We start from the raw sequence: 21,817 nt of genomic DNA, 5'->3' as shown, positions 1-21,817 counted from the left end.
TCCAGCGGCCCTTGAGCTTTTGACCCTTATTGTTTCTCCTATTACAGGGTACAGGCATCCCTTACTACCTTAGACGCAAAGGCGGCTATGCATTCGTAGATGCTAAACGACAGCCCACAACACAGGTTGCCCTGGTTGCGGTGGTTAAGCAGGCAAAAAATATAGTAATGATATGAAGTGTTGATGCGTGGTAAATGTCTGGGGACTTCCATGTTGCAGTAGGTATCTGTCGGCCTTTTGAACATAGGAACTTGCAAATACTGCTGCATGGGAAATCCCAAAGCAACCCAAACCAGCCCAGCACAGTAAACTGAGTTTACGTTACAATTTGCAAGCAACCGGCATACATCCAGCTATGTGTCGTCCTTTCACAAAAGTGCTTCCCTGGTCGCTTTGTGTATGTTTGCGACTTCGTGGTGTACCAACATAGCACATGAATCTACATTTAAGCTCCAGTTATGGAGCACCAGGAGCTAGAGCCCCTGGCGACGTCCTTACTCCCGCTGGACGTTGACGGTGACGATGACGACGACGAGTATCAGGTTGACAGCGACTCAGAAACCGATGACACCGAATCAGATGAGGGCTATGAGCAGGAAGCACTTCCGCAGGAGGAAGGTATGGCGGCCAACTTTGGGCTACTCTCCGCGAAAAGTCACGAGAGGATTCGCACTGTTGCTTCCTCTGCCGGTCAAAGTGCACAGGAACCAGGTGCCGTTTGCTGATCTCCTGCCCTTACGTCCGAGGGGTGGGCAGCAGCGGGCAGACGCGCGTCTTGTCACATCCCGTTTCAGTGAAAGCCGAAGAGTAGCCAAGAAGGGCTCCGGTCAAACTTTCTTTGATGGGTATACGCATACAGTTGTGGAAGGGTTGGTTACGCTTGGTCGGGGGCCCCGGTGCTCCGTGCGCGGGTTGCCCCCTGTGTCATTAACTCTCTTATGTTTAGCATAATTTGGTTCACCTGCTGCTGGCGCCCCTATTTCAATCGTGTGCATCCCTCTGCGGGCATGCGTCCACAGCCAGTTTGGCGTATCATGTGCATTTCTGTGCATGTCCACGTCGTTAATGTGCCTCCGTGCCGGCCATCCGTGGTTCCCCTCCACGGGGCCCAACGTGCCCTTTGCCCCAGACACTTTGCACCTGCTCGACATCGCGGATGATTTGTTAGGCAGCCTCGAAGAAGAAGTGCTCAGTGACAGCGAGTGCGTGGAGAGTGACGCTGAGGATGAGGACGAGGTAGGAGCTACTGGTGCACATACTCCCGCGGTGCTCAAAAAAAGATGATTCTGCATCCGATGTCCTAATAGAATCTACATAGGCAGTGTAGCAATTGTTGTCTACCGGATATTACCCGCGGTACTTTTACTGCTACCGTTCGTATGCCTGCCTGCCGACATGCCTGGCACGGCATATATGATGCAATATAACGCGTTTGGCCTGTTTCGTCAAGGCGTTTCGCGTCATTGCTTCGCGGATGGTGAAATGTAGGAGGCCGGCGCGGACGCAGCACCAGCCAACTTGCAAAAATGTCAGCAGCCGGCGGCAGAGGGTATGGGTGAACACGCCGTGGACAGCACGCCGAAGCTGGGACGGCTGGCACGAGGGGCAGCCGGCCGCCGTGCTGAGCAGACAGTTGTGCACGACGCGGGAGGGGCGCGGGATGCCGCAGACGACGGTGGCTGTAGCGGCGCAACGCTCCTACATGGGACGGCCCAGAAGCCTAGGCGTGGGGCCCAGGTTTCCTCTACACAGCAAGGACTGCAACAGCATGTACAACACGGAGTTTCCAGCGTTGGGGACGTGCCGGCTTGGGAGGCCCTGGGCGCCGCGGTAGCATCTACGCCGGTGCGGCATCCTCGCCAGCAGACTAATTGTGGAGGCCCGCAGCTGCTGGCAGGCTGTCCGGCTGGAATATTTACGCCTTTGCCACCGCATCCAGGTGGTCCGCAACAACAGCAATTACAGCAGCACAACAACAGCAACAATGGTCATGAGGCACCTTATTGTTATCACAACGGCTCTGTTCCCGGGGACCAGCAGCAAGAGGATTTGCCGTCACATCAACAGCTGGGTCCGTTGAACGGGCAGGTAAGATATGCTCATTTCTGGGCCCCTTGCCTGGACACTCGTGCGCCGCCTTTTGTTTACAGCGCATGCGGGACTCAATGGGCTTTGAGGAGAGCCCGGGAGAGACTGGAGTGCGAGCAAAACACGGCTTAAGAGTGTGGGCCCATCGCGGACGTCCGGCCCTACGCCCTGCAGTCACAATCTAGGCCTTAGGGGATTAGTACCTACATGCCGCCTGAGTGTGCCAGGTCAATTCTCCCTGGAGTTGCCAAAGCGTGTTTGCGAACCCACTTATGGTTTGTCGCATACACTGCCTGCGCTCTGATGGCATGGCGGCTCCATCCTGTTTATCTCTGCGCGACCCAGCAGGCATCCTTGGAAGGTAACACTCATGGACCAGCAGGCACCAGCGTGCATGTAAACCACCATCAGCAGGATCACCAGGACCGTATGCCACCGGGCCCGGGTCACGGCCAAGCCGCTGCCCAGGAGCGGAGCCAACCGGTGGAGCTCTGCCCGCCATCAGGCGGCATATGCCGCCGCACCAGGGCGCACATGTCTTTGCGGGATGTGGATCTCGCGGAGCTGGAACAGCAGCTGCCGCAACACGTAGACCTGGAGGAGATTGAGCTGGCGGAGGACGACGAAGAGTATGGCAAATTCTTGCAGGTAAGCGCTGTCTGCTTACCCGAGCCCATGTGCGGGCCCGCTGTAAGCGTGTGTTTTTGTGTGTCTCCGCCGGGACGGTCCTGCCAGTTTGCCTGCCTGCCTGCGTGCGTGCGTGTATGCATTGTGTGCTTGCGGGCAAGAAGTGCCATTCATGAGCTCCGGAAGGATATGCTGCCGCATTCGGCGCCTGCCCCGCCTCACTGCACTGTTCGTGGGGCCTTCTCGGGTTAATCTCGATTACCATCCTCGGAACTCGGGGCCAGTCGAGTCGCTTTGGACATCGACAGCTGGATTCCTATCCTTTTCGCGTGTTGGCATTGCATTCCCTCTTCCCCCCGCAGGCCCTGTTTAACGACACGGCCTCCCTGCCCGAGGACAGCTCGGACGAGGATCCAGACTTTGCTGCGGACCTTGACCTTGACCCTGACGGAGCCAGCAAAGACGAAGATGACGACCGGGCCTGGCTGAAGCTGCTGAAATCGCCGGATCGTGAGGATGGCGGTAGCGCGGGTGGCCCTGGGGGCCCAACCACCCTGGACAGCCCCGCACGCCGGACACGCGCAAAATCCAGACGTGGAAATGCTAAAGGTGCGCGCTGTCCACTCAGCAGCTCCGCATTTGGCGCTTGTGTGCTTTGTGTGTAAAGCCTTGGAATGGTGGTTGTCCGGGGTTGCGTTGGTGGGTTGTGCGTTGCACGCCTGGCTTTTCCAAGCCTGCATTAGTTCCAGGTTCGGAGCCGCGAAACGGTCAGGTTCTTTGCCGGGTTCTGGGGCCCACTTTGCAAGTGTGCACACTTCCACGCGCTTGGATGGGTGGATGGGTGGCGTACTGGCCGGTCCCCCAGCAGTAACCCGTGTGTTACTGCACTAAGATCGCTCATGTTGCTGTGGGTATCACACGTCCCAGAGGGCTGTCACGCTACAGACTTCGGCACTGAATCGCCTTGAAAGCGGCGCTGCAATGTTCGATCACGGTAGAGAGCTCTAATGCAACTCACCGAGTCTGTCGGCCCTTATACGGCCTCTGCCGGTCGCCCTTGCAGGCGGCGAAGCTGCGGCCGCCACGAGTGACATTGGGGAGCCAATGAGCCTTCCGGAAATGACGGCAGAGCAGCTGTCGATACTGCACGCGCAGGTACACTTCTGTCTGTAGCTTTTCATGTCGTGTAGGGTATGCTGATTCGCGGGAGTGAAAAAGTGGCATCAGCTCCAACGTATCGCCCCTTCGCGGTTGTTGGTGTTGCTGTTGTTGTTGGTGGTGATGGTGGTGGTGCAATTTATGCAGTCCTCAGCTTAACCGAAGCTGGGTTGTCCTCGTCAGGTTGACGTTGCCGCGACCAGATTGCGTCTTGTGCGTTTGTTCGCGGGATTGCAGAAGCGTCCGATAAGGGGGAATGGACTGTCGTCCTTGTGTCCATGTTGAAGGGTTTCGCTCATTGTTGTGGCTCACCCGACTCCGCCTGAAACGTTCTCCCTGCTAATGCCCGGTGCTGTACGGTATTGCGTCTGCTAGTGGGGATCTCGGGACCTCCGGCTTACCTGGTATTCGAAGTCGTGTGCCGTCCGTCTGAAACTCTCGTTCATCAAAATTTCAACTTCTTTCCGCCATATCCCATCTGCTTGTGCCGTCCGTGCAAATCCTTTCGCACCATTCTTTCTGCAGGTGCACTGCCACACGCAGATGCTGGTGCAGACGTATGCATTGTTTTTTGGCGATGCAGACAGCGAAGCGCAAGACTTGGCGGCTAAGGTAGGGGGTACGGGACATGTGTGAGTCTGGAGGATTCGGTCCGAATGCAGCCGTCACACATTTCCCCGCCTGTGCTTCCCTACTCGTCTTGGCCTTGAGTCTCCGTATCTCCAAGCAGGTCCCGGAAGCTGCCTCATTCCCCGGGCCACTACGATGAAAAATCCTAGTTGTTATAGAACAGGACAGGCCGCGGGAGGACAGGGAAGGGCAGGGCGTCGTGGGGACAATTGCAGTGTTGGCATGCGCGCTGTCCTCAGCAATAGACGTCCTCATCAAGTACCCCGCCAAACTGGTCCGTATACCGTCCGGGATTTCGTTTTTTTTCTAGCCTGATGCCTCCACTGGCCCCCACACGCAGGCTGAGGCCATGTTGGAGCAGCTGATGTTCTGTCGGGACACGCAGATCACCACGCGTAAGGCCCTGGGCCTCGCATCCTACACGCCTGAAGACCTGCTGCGCCCACCGCCGCAACCCCCGCCGCCGGATGGCCCCGCGCCAGTCGCTTCCACTGGGCTGGTTTTCAGCGGCGGCGCATTCGCCGACAGGACGACAGTCTCCGTGACCGCGGAGGGTGGCAGCAGTAGCGGCCCTGCTGCCGCCGCCGCCGCCGCCGCTGCGACGGACTCTTCGGGCGGAGGTGGCGGCGGCCGCAGCTGCGGCCAGACTAGCCAAGTGCTGCTGCTGCAACAGCAGCAAAAGCTGCCCGTTGGCGTAGTGCCTTCAGCGGCAGCTGGAGCACCAGTCACGACGGCTGCCGCTGTCGCGGCCACATCCTTGCTGGGGCACTCAGAAATCTCACAGGACGAGGTCAGCGCGGCGGCGGCGTCGTACGAATGGGACAATGACTGCGGTGCAGGCAGTGCGGGCGCGGGTGTTATGAACGCGCAGAAGGCCGCGGCGGCCGCGAAGACGGCCGCGCTGAGCACCGCTATTCTCACGTTCCGACCGGCTTGGTGCCCGGGTCCAGACGGCGGCGTCTGGTCTGTATTAGATGTGGTGCCGTTGCGCAGGTTTCCCCAGGTGCAGGTGAGGCATGGGTGGGGTTGCGAGTGATTCACACGCGAGCCAAGGCGTTGCCCGATGGATGCGAAGCTGACTTGCTCAGGTGGCGTGGGTGAGTAGGTGTATCTAGGGAGCCCAAGAAGGACTTGGATGGTTTTGGCGTCCAAAGAAACACTGGACGTAATGAAGGGGACACCGATAATCTGTAGCGCGGATGCATGGCCAGGTGTAGGTTCTGTTCTCATGGCTTTGTCGGCCAGGCCAGGCGATCCCCGGTAAGCTTGGCGAGTGAGTAGCTATCCATATTCCGCAAGACACGTGCCAACCTGCTGCAAGTCATTTTGCTCGCATTTGTTGCTTGGGCGTAGGACATCCTGCATGTATTGCCGGCGATGCAGTACAGCGCCTTGCAGCAGCAGCGCGAGCTTCAGGTCATTGCCAAAAGCAAGCGCAAGAGCCGGCGACGTCGCATGGACGATCCGCTGTCCGTCGTACTGGAATGGGCGCGGCCTGCGCTAAATTGCCTGCAGGTAAAATTTACCGGTTCATCTCCCGTCTCTGCCAGGATAGACATGACGTTTCATATTTACGTTTTCTGGCTTTAAAGCGTCCGAGGTTTCTGAGGCTTTGTCCTTAGCGCATAGCCGGATTGGCTGGCTGGCTCGCTGCCGCTTACGTGCCCACCTATGCAAAACCTGAACACCATTGGGCGGTTCTTATCGGCCACAGGGACACCTCGTGACTGCGCTGATGTACAACCCTAGCCCCCCAGTACCACTGTCGTATTGGACGACTGCGGAGGACGAGCTTATGATGTACGGCATGACTCGGTACGGCACGAACTGGCGTCTGATTGCAAGGAACTTGCTGATTACCCGTAGTGCCAGTCAGATCGGCAATCGCTACAAGAACCTCAACGCGCGGAGACACAAGCCGGAAGAAATGTTGGAGGAGGGTCGGGCAGACGCGCTGCAGGCGCGAGCAGTAGGGCTGGTTTGCGCACCCGTGCCGGCTGCCGCCGCGGCCGCGGCAGCCGCGGCGGCTGCGCGCAAGTCCAAAACTACGGCACCGACAGCACACCCGAAAGTGCCCAACGCACCGGCTTTAGGAAGTGACGCTGTCGCGGCGGTGGTTGCGGGCGTGGGAGGGGGGCAGATGGCAGGGACAGCCGTCCCGGCAGCGCCGAAGCCCACGTTGCAGCCTGCAGCTGCAACACTGCCAGCCACGGGCTTGAGTGGTGCCGGAGCCAACACGGCTGCGGCAGCTGCCGCAGCCGTCGCCGCGGCGCTCGGCGCGCCGCCCATTACGACAGCGCCACCCATGGCTCCAGAATTGGCGGCCATGGTGCAGGCCGCCCGCATTGTAGGCCTACCACCCGCCGTGGCGGCGGCGCACATAATGCAGGCCCATCAGCGCCTGCGGCCGCAAAATCCGGCGCCGGCACGGAAGCCGCTGCCGCAGCCGGCACCGCCGCAGGTGCCGCTTGCCGTGGCGTTACAGCTGATGTCCCAGTTACAAAAGCCTGGGGGTGTCACGGGGCCGGCGGCGGCTGCGGCACGGCTGCTGGCCGCGCAGCTACAGCAACCTTCCACCGCCCCGGCCGCCATCGCAGCTCTTCAACTTGCTGCGCAGCAAGCAGCCAGTCCTTCCGGTTTGGCAGTCGGGGCTCCGGCAACAGGAGTGACGGCATCAGCTGCTGGCATCGCTGCCGCAGCGACGAATGGCGACTTGGGTGGCCTTGGAGGGCTACTAAGCGGGCAGTCTGGCACCGTAGGAGCTGGCGGTGATGGTAACGGTGGTTGGGACACGGGGATGCCGTCGCTGCTGGCGATGGCGGCGCAGCTGCTACAGGCCAGCAGGGCTGCGAACCAGGCCACCGCTTTGGGAGCATTGGTGCCCCAGCAACAGGTGGGTAGGCTCACGGGGCAAGCCGGACTATCATATCCCCGAAGATGCAAGCAAGGCGGTTAACTTGGTTGAGCTTTACCGTCGGGTTTTGGTAACTGTTTGGGGGTTACATTGAAACAGTTGGTAGCGTGCGCTTGCACGGTGGCAACTGTTTTTCGCCGTCGATGGCCTGTTTTGCTGTTCATGTTGCTCTGTTCATGTTGCTCGTTGGCTCTGATATCGGCTGAAGGAGCTAAGTATGAAAAGGCACGCCACCCGCGGTTTGCGTATATGATTACTTTTGTTGCCTGGCCGCTGCTGCTTCTGCAGTGAGGTCGTGCGCCTTAGCTCTCGTCCTGTGTGCAGCCCTTTCCAGGGCACCTTTCCAGGGGCCGTGCCGCCGCCTGCTTTGCCTTGACATCTTCCCATGTGATACATTCCCCCTCCCCCCGCCACCCGAGGTCGGTCCTGACCGACATTGGTGATGTTCTCGGCATTTCACGGCTAAGAATGGCTAAGAAGGCGATACCCAGAACCCTTTCGAATGGCGAAATGGCTGCGGAGGGAAATGCACGAGATGATGCCGTGGCATGTTCCCTGTTCCCCTCTTCGCCTGCCTGCGCACAGGTCCCCCTGACCGCACCCCAACTTGTGCCCCTGGCGGCTGCATCCGGCGGTGTGACGCTGCCCGTGCCGTTGGCCGCGCAGGCTGTCGTAGCACCGCAAAACCTCTCGTTGCTGCTAACGCTGGGCCAAGCGTCCACGACCCAGCTGGTCACCGCAGCCACCAGCGTTCTAGGCACATCCACTGCGACGGCAAACCCCGCAGCGACAGGACCTCCATCAGTACCGCAACCCGTGGCCGCAGACGGGCGGCCGTCCGGCATGGCCACTGCCGCCGATGGAGTTGTTGTTGTTGGCGGCGGCAGTGATGCCGGTATGTACGGCGTGCGGCATCAAGAAGCTACGGTGATGTTCGCCGGCGTGCCGCCGGCGGGCGGTAGCGAGGTTCGCCCGGCGCCGATGAATGTGCCGACCTGCTGGCCTGAGCATCAGCACGACGGAGAGCCAGATGAGGCAATGAACTGGACGCCACCGTCACCCCAATCGCCGCCAGGTCCCACGGTTCAAGGGAACAGCGGCGACTGCACCGCTGCGCTGCTCCCCGCTGGCCAAACTGGCATGGCGCGGCCGCCGCCACCAGCGGCTGCGGCGCCAAGATTGGGCGGTGCCGCTGACCTCGGGGTCAGAGTACCGGAAGGTGTGCCGCCGGGGGCGGCGATGCCGGCACCGTGGCCACAGGCGGTATACAGCGGGCTGGCGGGCGACCCGCTGTCGCGCTACACGATGACTGTCGCAGGTGGTGCGCCGGCAGCAAGCGTGGGTGCCGCAGGGTCAGCGGCAGCGGACGACGCGGCGCATGGGTGCGGGCCGACGGACCCCCGCCTGCCTGCTGTGCCGAGGGACTTGGGAATACACCCGCCACTGGATTTCACAACACCGCAAATTCCACCCCCAAGCCGGCACACTGAAGAGCACCAGCTTCCAAACCTTCAGAGGAACCCGCAGCATCCAGGCAGTCAGCAGGATCAGGACCAGCATCAACGTTCCGAGGCCTCCCCAAGGACGCACGCGCTAAACCCCGCCTCCCTGCACCGCGACCATCACCATCGTCACCATGACGCTGTTCCGCACACCCACCAACAACACCAACATCAGCACCAGCAACACCAGCAACACCACGAGCTGCCGAGCCTCTCCGAGAACTTCACGATTGGCGGTATCTCAGAGCTCCTAAGCTATGGTGGGCCCAAGTCCGGTGCTGCCACGCCAGCCACATGTGTTTCGCCCCCGGGCGGGTTCCAGTCCGCCTGCTTTTCCCGCGGCCATACCGTGTCATTACTGCTGGGCAGCGGCCTCGGCGTGTCGGCGCTGCTGCAAGGTGACGCTGAGGGCGACAGCACGCCCACGAGAAGTGCAGTGGCAGGCCCGCAAAGACCCGTCACCAGTGACGGCGGCAACGGCGGTAATCTTCGCTCACACGACCAATACCGCCACCTTAATAACCACAACCATGACTATTCCAAGCACAAGTATCACAGCCACATGCAGCAGGGTAGCGGTGGGGGCGGGCAGGTAGCCCGCGGCATGCCGGAGGAGCCACGGACAAAGACGACCGGTGATGTGGACGCTGACGGGGTCGTTAACGCTGGTGCGGGCGCTGGCGAACACGACGTAGAGGACAGAGGCCTAGGAACTCCTAGGGAGGATTTCCTTCCTTCCCGGTGTCGCCAGCAGGACGGCACTGCCGGTGCGGTGCCGCCGCAGCCGCAGCCGCAGCTGCGGCTGCCGCCACCGCCGCCCCCGAAGCAGCAGCAGCAGCAGGTTCCCTTTAGCCCTAGTAGCCCTGTCAGTCCGTTTGTTGCGGGCGGCCCGCCGGTGCCCATCCGGGTATGGGGCCATGGTGGACCAGCGGCGGCAATGCCGCCACCGGTGCAGCGGCTTGCGGCGTTGCGCGGCGGCGTGGACGTGACACCGTCGTCGGATCCGAAGGCGAAGCGGCGCAGCCGCATCTGCGCGGCTTTCTTTGCGGCAGAGGACGCCGCCAGGCGAGATGCGGTGGCGACACTGGACACAGCTCCAAGCCCGTTTGAAGGCACCGCGCAGAACGACCACCGGGAAGGCCGCGGGGCTAGGGCTGGCGCCGCGACGGCTGGTTACCGCCCGCGGCCCCCACTGTTCGCTGATGAAGGAGGTGGCAGCGGCGGCGATGCTGGGCAGCGCCGCGGCGGTGAGGGGCAGGGCTTGCATGAGGTATCGACGGCGACGGGGGAGGATGATGACGAAGCAGATGCGGCGGCAGAAGGACTGGCCCGCGCGCGGAAACGACTTCGGTTGGATTTGGAAGAGGGGGGGCGTTGTGGCGGCAAGACGCCTGGGCGCGCGCAGCGGACCCGGCGGCTAGGGCTAGAAGAAGGCGGTGTCGCGGCTGCAAGCGGCGAGATGCGGGGTGCCTGGGGATCAGCGGCGAACAGTGTCGCAGCCAGCCCCGTGAAACCCACCTCCTCCCCTGGGACCCGGGCCGCTGCCGCAACGGCTGCTGCTGCCGCCGCAGCCTTGGTCGCGAGAGGGTTCGCCGCCCAGCCACCCGATTGCGGATCGCGGCAACCGGAGCAGCAGCAGCAGCAGCAGCACTCAATAGGGACAGGTAGCAGCGGCGGCAGCAAGCGGCGTTCCGGGGGGACAGCGACGACCTCTGGCGCCAGCACCAAACGTGTACGGCCGGGACAGACTAGCGGCTGTACGGGCTCCAGCGGCGCGGCCACCGACGCCGATGCTGCCACGCTCATCGAGGATACCGTGGTTGAGGCACCGACCACCGTTGCACCGGTGGCTGCAGCGGCAGTGGACGACGTTGGCAGCAGCCGAGATGGCGGTCAGCGGCAAGGTCAGGGGCCAGGGTTGGGGCCTGGTCCTGTGCAGCCCGCTTCCAGGCTTAGTGGCCTGAAGCGCAGCCGCTCCGGTGCCGGTTCGAAGCCGCCCCCAGCCGACAAGGATACCAGGGATAGCAAAGATAGGGCCCGCCAAGCCGGGCCGTACATTACGCACGGCGAGCCCTTAGCAGTGGTTGACTCCAACGCTAATGCTAGCACTAACACCAACAGCCCCATTGTCACGGCCTCCGAGGATGGTGTGTTGAATGTTCTTAGCACGGCACCGTGGGACGGCTCATGCGCTGCAGCTGGCGTGTCCTCCGGCCCTACCAAGCCGCCACAGCTGCAGTGTCAGCTTTCAGCCGCTGTTCCCCCGAGTGGCCCAGGAGGTCATGTGGCTGGAAAGGCCGCGATGGCTGGTACTGCAACCGAGGCGGCCGCAGCGGGACCGCGTTCATCGATGGTGCCGGTGGCCGCGGCCAAGCCGCCGAAAGCACCCGCACGAAGGGGCACTGCTGGCGCCCAGCGCCTCACAAGGGCTTCAGCCGCCGCAGCGGCCGCAGCCGCCGCAGCAGCTGCCGGTTCTTGCCCCGCACCGGCCCCTTCCGTTCGGAAGCCCCACTCCGCTGCACTGAACGGCACGATCGCTCACGCAACCGCCGCTGCTACATCGTCTCCTCCTCCAGTCCGTGCGTTACCGGACGCCCACGCTGCCACCGCCGCCGCCACAGACGGGGCTGTTCATCAGCTCGCGGCGGTAGCGCCGCTGACGTCGTCACCGCAGCCGCCGGTGCCCATGCTCACCACACCGTCCAGCGCGCATGCTGTCAGCGAGGTGTCCTGTGGGGGTCTGAGCCTTCACTCCCTTTTGTTCGGGGGAGACTCTTTAGATCTCGCCACCCTGTTGCCGTGCATCAGCAGCCGGAGCCTAGCCGCGGCGGCGAACGTCTGCTCCCCCACCAGCCGTCCCACGGCGTTGTTCCAGCCTGCCGCCGGAGCCGGCATGGTCTCAAGCCAACATCCTAGCCCAGCGGCGGTGGCCGCGGCAGTGGCGGCCAACGCCCTTGCCGCCTCCGGCAGCGCAGCGGTGGCAGCGGCGCCGCCGCCGGCGGGCTTCACCTCCCCGCCGCACAGCCAGCTGCTGCAGCTTACGCCTTTCGCACCTAGTGTCTGCACGCTGGGATCCTTGGGATTCTTGCCGCTATTCAGTGCCTCGACGGACCCGTGGCAAGCCCTACAAGTTGCCTCCGCCTGCGGAACCACCAGCCGAGGCCCAGCGATGCGCGTGGTAGCGGGATCCACAGCCGCAGGCGACGGCGACGGCCGGGGGGAGGTGCCAAACGGGCCGCTGGCCGCGTCGGCGTCGGCACTTGCTGCCGATGGTACCCCCATGGATCCTTGGTCGCGCTTCATGGCAGCATGCAGCCCCGCAGCCGCGAACTCCAACGCGGCAACGGCGGCGGCGCCGCTGCCGCTACCATCCTACCTCTCGGCAGACTATTCCCTGACGGCTTTCCACCTGCATATGTTTCCACCCGGTAGTGCTGGGCTGCGGGATAAGGACGCTGACGCCACGCCGGCGGCGCCGCCGCCGGTAACGACTGCAGCCAGGACAACTGCTGAGGTGGAGCCAGAGCGGAGCCGGGAGCCAGGCCGGGAGCTGACCAGCTGCCGCGGTGATACAGCCGCTGCTGGTGCTGCTGACGCTGCTGCAGAAGCTCACATTCGCGACGGCCATGATATGGACGACGGCCCGCCGTCGGTTGAAACGGGTGCTGCTGTGGCTATGGAAGAGGTGCACATCTCTGGCGGTGGCGGGAAGGACTCCCCACCCGTACAATTAGATGCCACCGGCTCTCCGCCGCCTCCGCCATCGTCTGAAGCACTGGCAGCAGGAGCTGCAGCTGCTGTCGGATCCATCGCGGCTAAAACAGCGGCGGTCTTAGCGGGGACTCGCCATGCAGAGCCAGCGGTTTTGGAACTGGAGGCGACGGAGCCGCTAGCGCCGCCGCCGCCGCCGCCGCTGCCGCCAAGTCCGCCCGTGGATGTAGGAACTGCGGCGCGACCACTTGCAAGTGGCCGGGTCTTCTGCCCGGCCACGGCGGAGGTGGAGGTGCGGCAGCTCCCCCTGGACAGTGAGGCTGCAGCGGGCGTGCTGATGTCCCCACCGCCGGCGTCCTGCGGGCATCTCCCCCAGGAGCATGACCAACGGCAGCAGCAGCAGCAGCAGGATGCGGCCTGTGCGCGTTACTCCACTGCGGGGAAACACGCAGGCGGGGAAGTGGCGACAGCGTGTGGTGGCCTGCTGCCGCCGCCATTGCCGCCGCCGTTCCCCCGGCACAGCAATGTGCCGTCGCCCCTCGGTCAGTCGCCGCTCCCGGACTCGAGAGCCCTCCCGTCCGAAACTGTACGGTTGTTTGGGCATACGGTAGCAAAGCCGTTGCCGATCGCTAGTCCGACGATGCCAGCGGCGCCGAAGCTGCTGCGGTCTGCAGCACTGGCGACGGCAGCGGCAGCGGCGCCGCCAGGTATAGCAGCAGCTATAGCTGCACTGCAACCCCTGCAGCTGCCTGCTTACCCCGACCGCAAAGCACGGCCGCCACCTGTGCCCCACGGTGACGACGTCACTGCCGCTACCGCCGCCGTTGCCACTGCTGCGGCTTACACCGTTGACGACAGCTCCAACAGCCGCAGCCAGTCCCAGCCTTCTGAAATCGCCGCTGTCCAGCAGCTTGCTGCGGTGCCGCCCCTGCCGCTGGCTCTGCAGACGCCGGCACACGGTCAAGCCCGTGCTGGCGGCAGCCTCTTCCGGAACGTCCTCAGTCCCGCTGATACGCCTCGCTGTGCGACACCGGGCACAGGTTTTGACATGCCGCGGCTTGCCGACGCGACAGCGGCCGCCGCCGCCACGCCTATGCCTACACCCATGCAGCCGTCGCCTGGCGCCGACGTAGCGGCGGCCGCGGCGGCAGCGGCGCAGTATACCCCGGCGATAGTCGCACCCGCAGGCGCTTTCGCGATCCCGGATATGCACACAGCTGTGGCTGTCGCCGCGCCGCTGTCCCTGACGCCGCTGCCGCCGGCGCTTGTCGCGACTGCTGCCAAGACTGTCGGTCGGGGGGACATGTGGCAAGCCCGTCGACATGTCGTGGGTGCACCTACAGGGACGCTAGGGCCCTCCATTTCCCACTGGGCGTCCAACGACCATGACCCCGGGCACCCCGATTTCTCGGCCCCGGGTGTGGAAGTGGACCGGCAGGGCAGCAGCTGCTTGCGAGGCGGTGCCGCGGTGCCGTATTGGCGGGGTGTGCAGACGGCAGGCGGCGCCGCTGCTGGCGGTGGCGGCAGCGGTGCCGCTGCGGACACGCCCGGCCACGTCACATGCTTCAGCAAGGTGGCTCGGAGGGTTCCAGTGGCGGCGGTCGATCCGCTAATGTTGCCGTCGCCGTCTGTGCTGCAGCCGACGCCGCAGGGCCGATTGCGGCCCGTGGACGATGGTGAAGAGGTGGTGCCGCTGCGGGCAGCGGAGGCCGAGCAGTCGCCGTTCAGGGAGGATGAGGATGATGATGGTGATGATGAGAGAAATAGACGGGAAGGAGACGGGGACGGCCGCGGTAATGATGGCGGTAGGAAGTACGGCTCGGCTGCAGCTGAAGACGACGACCATGAGGTGGATAGAGCCGGGGATGCGGAAGAGGCTGATGACGAGGGGGCATCCGAGGGGGAAGATTGCGGGCTGCCGGAGTCACCATCTCCACGGCCGGAATCTCCCGGCGGGCACGTCTCCGTCATCGCCGCTGTAAAACCTTCTGGCGCCGCCGCCACAGCCGCTGCGGCAGCGGCGGTGGCGACGGGCGGGGTTGTCAAAAATGGCGAGGGCAAGTCAGCAGCTCAGCCAAAAGAGCAGGTTCAGGCTCGGCAGCCGCCGGCGCCGCCGAAACCGGCAGCGGCGGCAGCACCAGCGGCGGCGGGCCCCTCCTGGACTAAGGAGCAGGATCAGTTGGTGATGCGGGAGATCTTCAGACTGGGTGAGGGGGCGTCCACGTGGAGGTGCATTTCGGCACTATTGGGGGGCCCTCCCTGGACCATGGAGGCGGTGGAGGCGCGCGGCAAGGTGCTGATGGAGCGAATGATGCAAATGATGTGAGAGCGTGACAGCGAGGTTGGGTGGGGCTCAACACAGGGCAGGCAAGCGTCAGGACTGGCGTGTAGGCGTGTGGGCGGGCGTGGACGTGCTGACCTTATACAACGATACTGCTGGGGTGCCTGTGTTGATTGCCCTCTTATCGCATGGGAAATAGTTTGGGGCTACAACTGGTCATGGCGAGACATTCCGGTTTAAGGTGAGCGGCAGAACGCAGCTGAGGGCCGAGAGCATGGATGTTTTTGTTGTGTTTGGGATTTAATACAACAAAGAGTACATTTACAATATTGCGACACTGTACGATACACAACGCGACGAAACGAGCCATCCTCCCTGGCAAATGATGCGGCTTGGTTTCCCCTGTTCCCGTTGTTCGCGCTGGGTTTGAAGCAGCGACGTGTCTCATATAACGGTACTGGAGAAACCTCCGCATGTACGTGCCTGTAGTATATGTATACGTTTGTGTGTGTGTGCGTGTCACCTGTGCAGCAGTCTACAAACGTTTTGGGTTTCGTGTCGTCTCGAAGATGTTTGTCCATTTGGCTTTTTAATTCGAGTTAAACGTTTCTATTTGGACATCACGCGCGCCACATGAAGGGTGGGACTGCAACGCAATTACCTCCTGATCTTTTACGTCTTTAGGCCGCTTCCATAAGTACTAAACGCTTACCGGATATGAAATGAGGTGTATGGAGCGAGCGGCAATTGTCAACGCAGACACTAAACCCCCAAAACCACCTTTGCGGCCATCAGAAATGCGCACATCTTCCTGCGCTGCGTGCGTTCTTTTCGTCTTGTTACCTCGACTGATGAGATGTGGATCTTTCGGTGACCTATCGCCTTGTTGGTGAGGTCCACCTATGCCGTTTGGCGGAAGGAGCGGAGGCCATGTGTGCATATGTATATGTATGCACAGAGAGTACAGTTCATGTACTCTACAACACGACCAAATTTCTTGGTGGCGAAGGTGATGTGATGTGATTAAGGGGAAAGGAAGGGTACCCAGTCTGGCGTTTGCTCTGCATGATTTGGGTCTGGTGGCGATAGAAATTACTTCTCTGTCGCGATCACATCAGAAATCACTCCACAAAATACGTGGCAATATACAAGCACATGCATGCATGCATGCACCCTTAACCAAAGGGGGTTATGCGAAAATAATACAAAACCTTTGACGACCACAACTTGCTCCGACACAATCGTCTGCTCTTGGCTTTTGCGGAAGGAGAGGTCCCTTTTGCAGCGGTTTACAGGAACACCACGGCAGTAACATAAGTGTTGTTCAACCCTGCTACAACTATTGCGAAATGATTCCGCGAACTTTAGCAGTGGCAACGGCTGAACACCTGGTGGTGTCACTACGGCGGTCGGCTACATTACTTCTCATAACTTTCCAGGGATTCCAAGGGTGAGGACCCTTGCACCCCTTATATCTTTTACTTTGTGTTGCATGTAACAAGAAACCGGTTTACTTGGTGGAAGGACTATAGTGGTGAATGTGCGGACGGACAACACGCTGTTGGGGGTTGGGTGGAGGTATGGGGGCCTTTCTTGTTCCCGGGGTTGGTGTCTACCGTGTAGAAGGATTAACTGTGAGGAGCTGAATAGGGTATTTGACACTTGGTGTTCAGCTCGCTCTGCCCGTGCACGCTTGACTGACGGCTGCTAAACTCCTCCTGGTGCGCCCCAGTCGTTTTGGGACGAAGATCATCTGCTGCAAGTGTACAGCACATTATGACTGACGTACTGCTGGCGCATCATGAGCGTGACGGTAATGATGATGATGATGATGATGATGATGAGGAGGAGGAGGAGGAGGAGGAAGAAGGGGAAGAAATGTGTAAACTGCGTCATCACTCTTGCGGTGCCAGGTTGTGTGGCTTCTGCTGACATCGCCAGCGTTAACTGAAGTGTGATGTTTCACACCGAGCAAGCAAGGTATAGGCATAGGCAGTGGGCTACCATGCCACTCCTTGGAAATATAGACTTTGATTGCGAGCTTTGGCAGCACTGCTTCATCGCTGATAACACGCATGACATCACTCTCCCAGCACATCGCACTGTACTTAAGAGTTCGGCCTGAGGGGTTAGTTCCCTCTGCGTGTATGTATGTATGTATGTATGTATGTATGTATGTATGTATGTATGTATGTATGTATGTACGTACGTACGTATCTGCACACTTGTGTGGGGAGTTAAGAAAGGGTTTCATGGGATCTCGCACTAAACCCCTAAAACCGCCCCAGATGTGTTCGTCATGGGTTTCACGTGTTGTGCCAGTACAACACATGAGTTGTGACTGATGCCCTAACTTGACAGCGCAAAGGGGTTATTGCATAAGGCCTTGTTGAAAGATGTAACGGGTCCAGATAGCGGTTCATGTTTACAAGCCGTGTGTATCGCCCCCGGTGGACCCCTGTGCCATCATCTGCAGCAGTGAACATGGGCCAATGACGAGTGTATATTGTATATATGACCGTATAGCAGCAGCTATAGCGGAGCGAAGCGCAGAGTTGAAGTCCGAACTGAATGCATGGATCATGTTGGCTGGGGCACGCACAGTTCTGATGTTTGTGTTACCTTCCTTTTCATGAGCGATCCATTAACTCTTGGTGATTATGAATGACAATACAATGGACCACCGGCCGGATCACCGCTGCTGCTGTCCACACCCAAACACACACTGTATAGGCCATGAATGACCCTAAGAGGTACTTTTCCCATCCGAACCCCGTACCACAGCTCGAACACGACAGCACCACGCAACCGGAGATTCTTCCCTGTTCCGCATTTGTACGGGGAGACCCAAGTCATTGCCCACGAGCGACGTCAGGATACAGATTACCACGGGGGGGGAGTTACCCACCACCCAGCTTCTGCTCCTCCATGGTATCAGACAGAACCGACCAAGCACATACAAGTCGCCTCCTGCAAGCCACAGCGCCGGGTGCCGGGACTCCAACATTTCTGAACTCCATCGGGGGGGGGGAGCACCGCGGTCTGTCGTGGCCCTCGATGGCCCCCCTACCACCCTGGGATACTCCCTTGGGGTCTGGGGCTCGCTGTAATACCTCCTACTACCTTCTACTACTACCCGGGAAGCAAAGATATTATATCGTTCTTAGAGATGAGAGATCGCCTGGCCGATATACTGCTCGGTTTCTGCCGGCGGAGGACCTGACCCACAGGTTCCACCCTCATGAAGAAACTGCCTCTGTCATCCATCTATGCCACCACCGTTAGCCTGCGGTACTGTGCTGCCGCCAAGGCCACTACGTCGTACACCATCTGCTCCACGTTTCCACCTTACTGATCACAGAAAAACTCGTGAGCTGATGGCATTGCATCAGCAAGATGCGATATTGTATCATGCCTTATCAGAAAAAAAGATCTTGCGCACCGAATCGCACAGATCGGAATAAGTCCCTAGCAGGAAACTCCAGGCAACCATGTAGCCGAATAAAGCTGCTGACGGGTGGTACGTAGGTCCGTTTTAAATACAGCAAAGCGCCCAAACCCCCGAGGTCCTATCACTGGTGTCACCATCATCGGTATTTGAATGTTCAAACATCTCATGGGGGACACTCTCCAGCCCAGGGCATCCGCTTATGCCTCATCTCAGCTTCCCATACTCTAATCTATTGCCAGCGGAGATCAAACCGGTGACCTTTCGGCGCAACACCCAGCGTTGTCGAGGCTCACAACCTGCAGAGCGCCGAAGCCTCCCGAGATCTATTTATTGGAAATAAAACCAGTGAATTAACACTACACTGTTATATGATTATCGGTCACTTTTCAACAGCCCGCCCTCCCGCACCCTGACTCGATGGACGACCGCCTGCATGACTTCTCAACTCCACAAATGGTCTCACTGCAGAGTTGCCTGTAAAACGTTTGGTCGTCAATTTGGACCATCTATTTTCAGGGCTATCTGTTATTATACCATGGCACGATCTTTAGGCCATTCTATACAATCAATCTATATACATATTCTATTTCTTTTGGTCCTACCTATTATGCGACGACCGTGTCTATCCATAGACAATAGAACATTTTACTGACTGGCTGGGCTCATGTCACCTCAGAAAACACCCACACCCACAAAATCTTAGGCAATCATCGCGCCACACATGCATGTGGGAATTACCCAAGAATGGAACACCATCCATTGTAAGCCAGCCTGCAAAACGCCCCCTTGTATAATATATGTGGATATTCCCGACCGGCCCGGCGACCACAGCCTTGCCAGTCGTGTACCTGCTACGTAGCTTACTTGGCGGTGGCCTCAACCTGCACTTCCCCACTGCATCCGCAATAGCCCCCAAATCCACGACATACTGGCAGTGCGTGCATGAGACACTACGACTTATGCTGATCGGGCCTACGTATCTGATTAATGGTTCCATCTCTTCCCGTGGAGAGAGTATATATAATCTCGTACACCTTGCTGTGTCTCATTGACTCATGTATCACATCAGGCATTATTATAACGCACAAAGTCATCATCATAAATCCAGGGCAGGCAGGCTTCCCATGAGCGAGTGCAACATTAGAAAACCACCAACACCACATCAGACATGATGGTATCTTAGCGTGGCATAGGCTGTACGTATTGTTTTGAGGGGGCGCCTGCTGCAGCATAACATACACGCCGTGTTAGTCTTGTGTAGCTAGAATACACGTATAAATCGTATAATATATCCTACGTGGTGTACGTAGGTGTGCCCATGCAATTGCGCATTTAATACACCTGCGCACGGGCGAGGAGTGTTGCCTGCGGAGCGAGGTGCCCCTACCTACCATAACCACGGCTTAGATGCTCATCCACCACCAGTAATTGAGCCCAACTAGCAAATCATGCACGCACAAAGCAACATGTAGATCATAGATCATAGACAAGAAGACGCCCTAATATACATGCCCTAAAGAAGAAGAATAAAAGAATTGACTCGCTGTACGGGGTGTCGCTGTGCATACAGGAACGGGGCAGTTCGCGGCTCCGTGGGTATCGTGGCCACCCAGCGGGAAACCATCAGCACTTTGACGAGGGGGGCAATGCCACTGAAATGTCCGGAAGGCCTGGGTTTGCTGCTCAAGAGAAGAATGAATAATGAGAAAAATAACAAAGCTTTTAGCTTGTCCAAGATGGATAGCTCACGAAGGGATCAGAAGCATCAGTTTCGTACAGATGGCGGCGGTACACGAGGAGATGGAGGCGACCGGGGCGGCGACGGCGGCTTGGGCGGCGGCCTTGGGGGAGGTGGTGGCCGCGGAGGACGCGGGCTAGGGGGCGGCGGAAAAAATTTCCTAGGGCGCGGGCTTACCGGTAGGCTTGGTGCAGGTGGTGGCGGTGACGGAGGTGGCGGTGACGGAGGTGGCGGTGACGGAGGTGGCGGTGCAGGTGGTGGCGGTGACGGAGGTGGCGGTGACGGAGGTGGCGGTGACGGAGGTGGAGGAGTTGGCGGCGGGGTCATTGGAAGCTCTGGAGGGGCAGGTGGCGGTGGCACTCTCGAACAAGCCGGGTCCAGCTCGTCCGTGAGTCCATTACCTGGTGGGTTAAAACATGGACAGTAATCGCATGAGAACGCGATTGCAGGTGAAATATGCATTTTGGGGTATATGGACCCCCCGCGAATCTTTAATGCAGCAAGCCTTCTGAAACCGAATCGACCGAACCATGCAGTGAGGAAAAACAAAACCCTTTTCAGCCGGGTAAGGAGCTCGATCCCAAGATTCGTACGATAACTAATGCCAACGGGTGGTTTCCTTCCCAGACACTTCCGAGATATACGACCGAGATATAGCCGTAAGCAGGCCGAGGGCCAAACTCCCAACTTACAGTCGTTGTCGTCGCCATCAAAGCAGCTAGTTTCCACCTTTTCTGTTAATCGGCAAACCTCCACGGTTGCGCTCACACCGGCAATAATATTGAGCACGCAGATCTTAACACCGAGTCCAGAGTTGTCGAAGCCGCTGCGGGTTGGCATGCAGTTTTACGTAAATGGGATGAGCACTTAGGCAGGGGGTAGCTGGGTACGTGTGGTATTGGTGCATGGTATGGTAGCGCGGCTGGCATGGAGGCGGGGTCAAGGTGGCAGCCGGGTTAGGTGAGAAAGATCTGGAACGGCAAGCTCAAAGTCCAGAGGATGCCTCTGCTTGAAAACTGGCATGGGCGTGTGCTGGAGCGGGCGGGCGTAGCTAGGGAGGTTGGGAGGTTGTGAGTTTACCGTGACTTTCACAGCCCCTAGTGCCCCAACCGTGGGAAGTATCTATCAATCAGACATATGTGCAAACTGATGGGTTGGTCAGTAGGTAGAGTCAGGAAGAACAGAATGAGGCGCCGGGCTTACATCTGGTCCAGGAAGGGGCTGGTGTATACGTCGCCTGCGGCCATCACGGCTACCAGCAGCGTGCGATTGTAATCACGTACAGTAGCCGTGCCGTTGAAGTTGTGCACGAAGACCTGCAGGCATGGAGGAAAGCTGAGGTGTGCGAGGGCGAAAGCCACATCGCGTGGATCCGCCCACTGGTGCCTCTCTAGATCCATCACAGAAAGAGGAGAGGAGCAATACCACGCTTGCAGATGGTGTTGTGGAATTGGCCTTAACCAGTAGGACAGCAATTGGCATGGCGTAGGAACTAAGGAAGACGGGGTGCCAACCGACGTCGTGCTGATCGCGCGCGTTGATAACGCCAAAGCATAAGTAGACCAAATGTATTATTGCTTATTGTGGTGTATTTATATGGAAAAAAATAAGTACACTACAAGCCTTACGAATACAAATGAAGATACATCATTAGCGGAAAGATGTAGCTTAACCACCTAACCTCCCTGGCGGGCGATCTGAATTTCTGGAGCATGAC

General features: G+C 59.6%; 1 protein-coding gene across 1 annotated transcript; it reads left to right on the top strand.

Annotated features, from left to right (window-relative positions):
• Positions 1 to 458: 458 nt before the first annotated feature.
• On the top strand, positions 459 to 14,956 carry VOLCADRAFT_93366 (uncharacterized protein; the record flags this gene model as incomplete). The annotated part of the gene is made up of 12 exons (XM_002952662.1): positions 459 to 711; positions 1,130 to 1,236; positions 1,489 to 1,845; positions 2,038 to 2,088; positions 2,437 to 2,736; positions 3,078 to 3,324; positions 3,779 to 3,870; positions 4,399 to 4,485; positions 4,844 to 5,512; positions 5,857 to 6,018; positions 6,218 to 7,396; positions 8,003 to 14,956. The coding sequence occupies 12 exons, from the start codon at positions 459 to 461 to the stop codon at positions 14,954 to 14,956; spliced, it is 10,458 nt and encodes a 3,485-aa protein (XP_002952708.1).
• Between the last annotated feature and the right edge of the window lie 6,861 nt (positions 14,957 to 21,817).

Source organism: Volvox carteri (genome assembly GCF_000143455.1).
Source record: "Volvox carteri f. nagariensis unplaced genomic scaffold VOLCAscaffold_31, whole genome shotgun sequence".
Lineage (NCBI taxonomy): Eukaryota > Viridiplantae > Chlorophyta > Chlorophyceae > Chlamydomonadales > Volvocaceae > Volvox > Volvox carteri.
The sequence above is the reverse complement of the archived record's forward strand: the minus strand, read 5'-3'. Positions and strand labels throughout refer to the sequence as shown.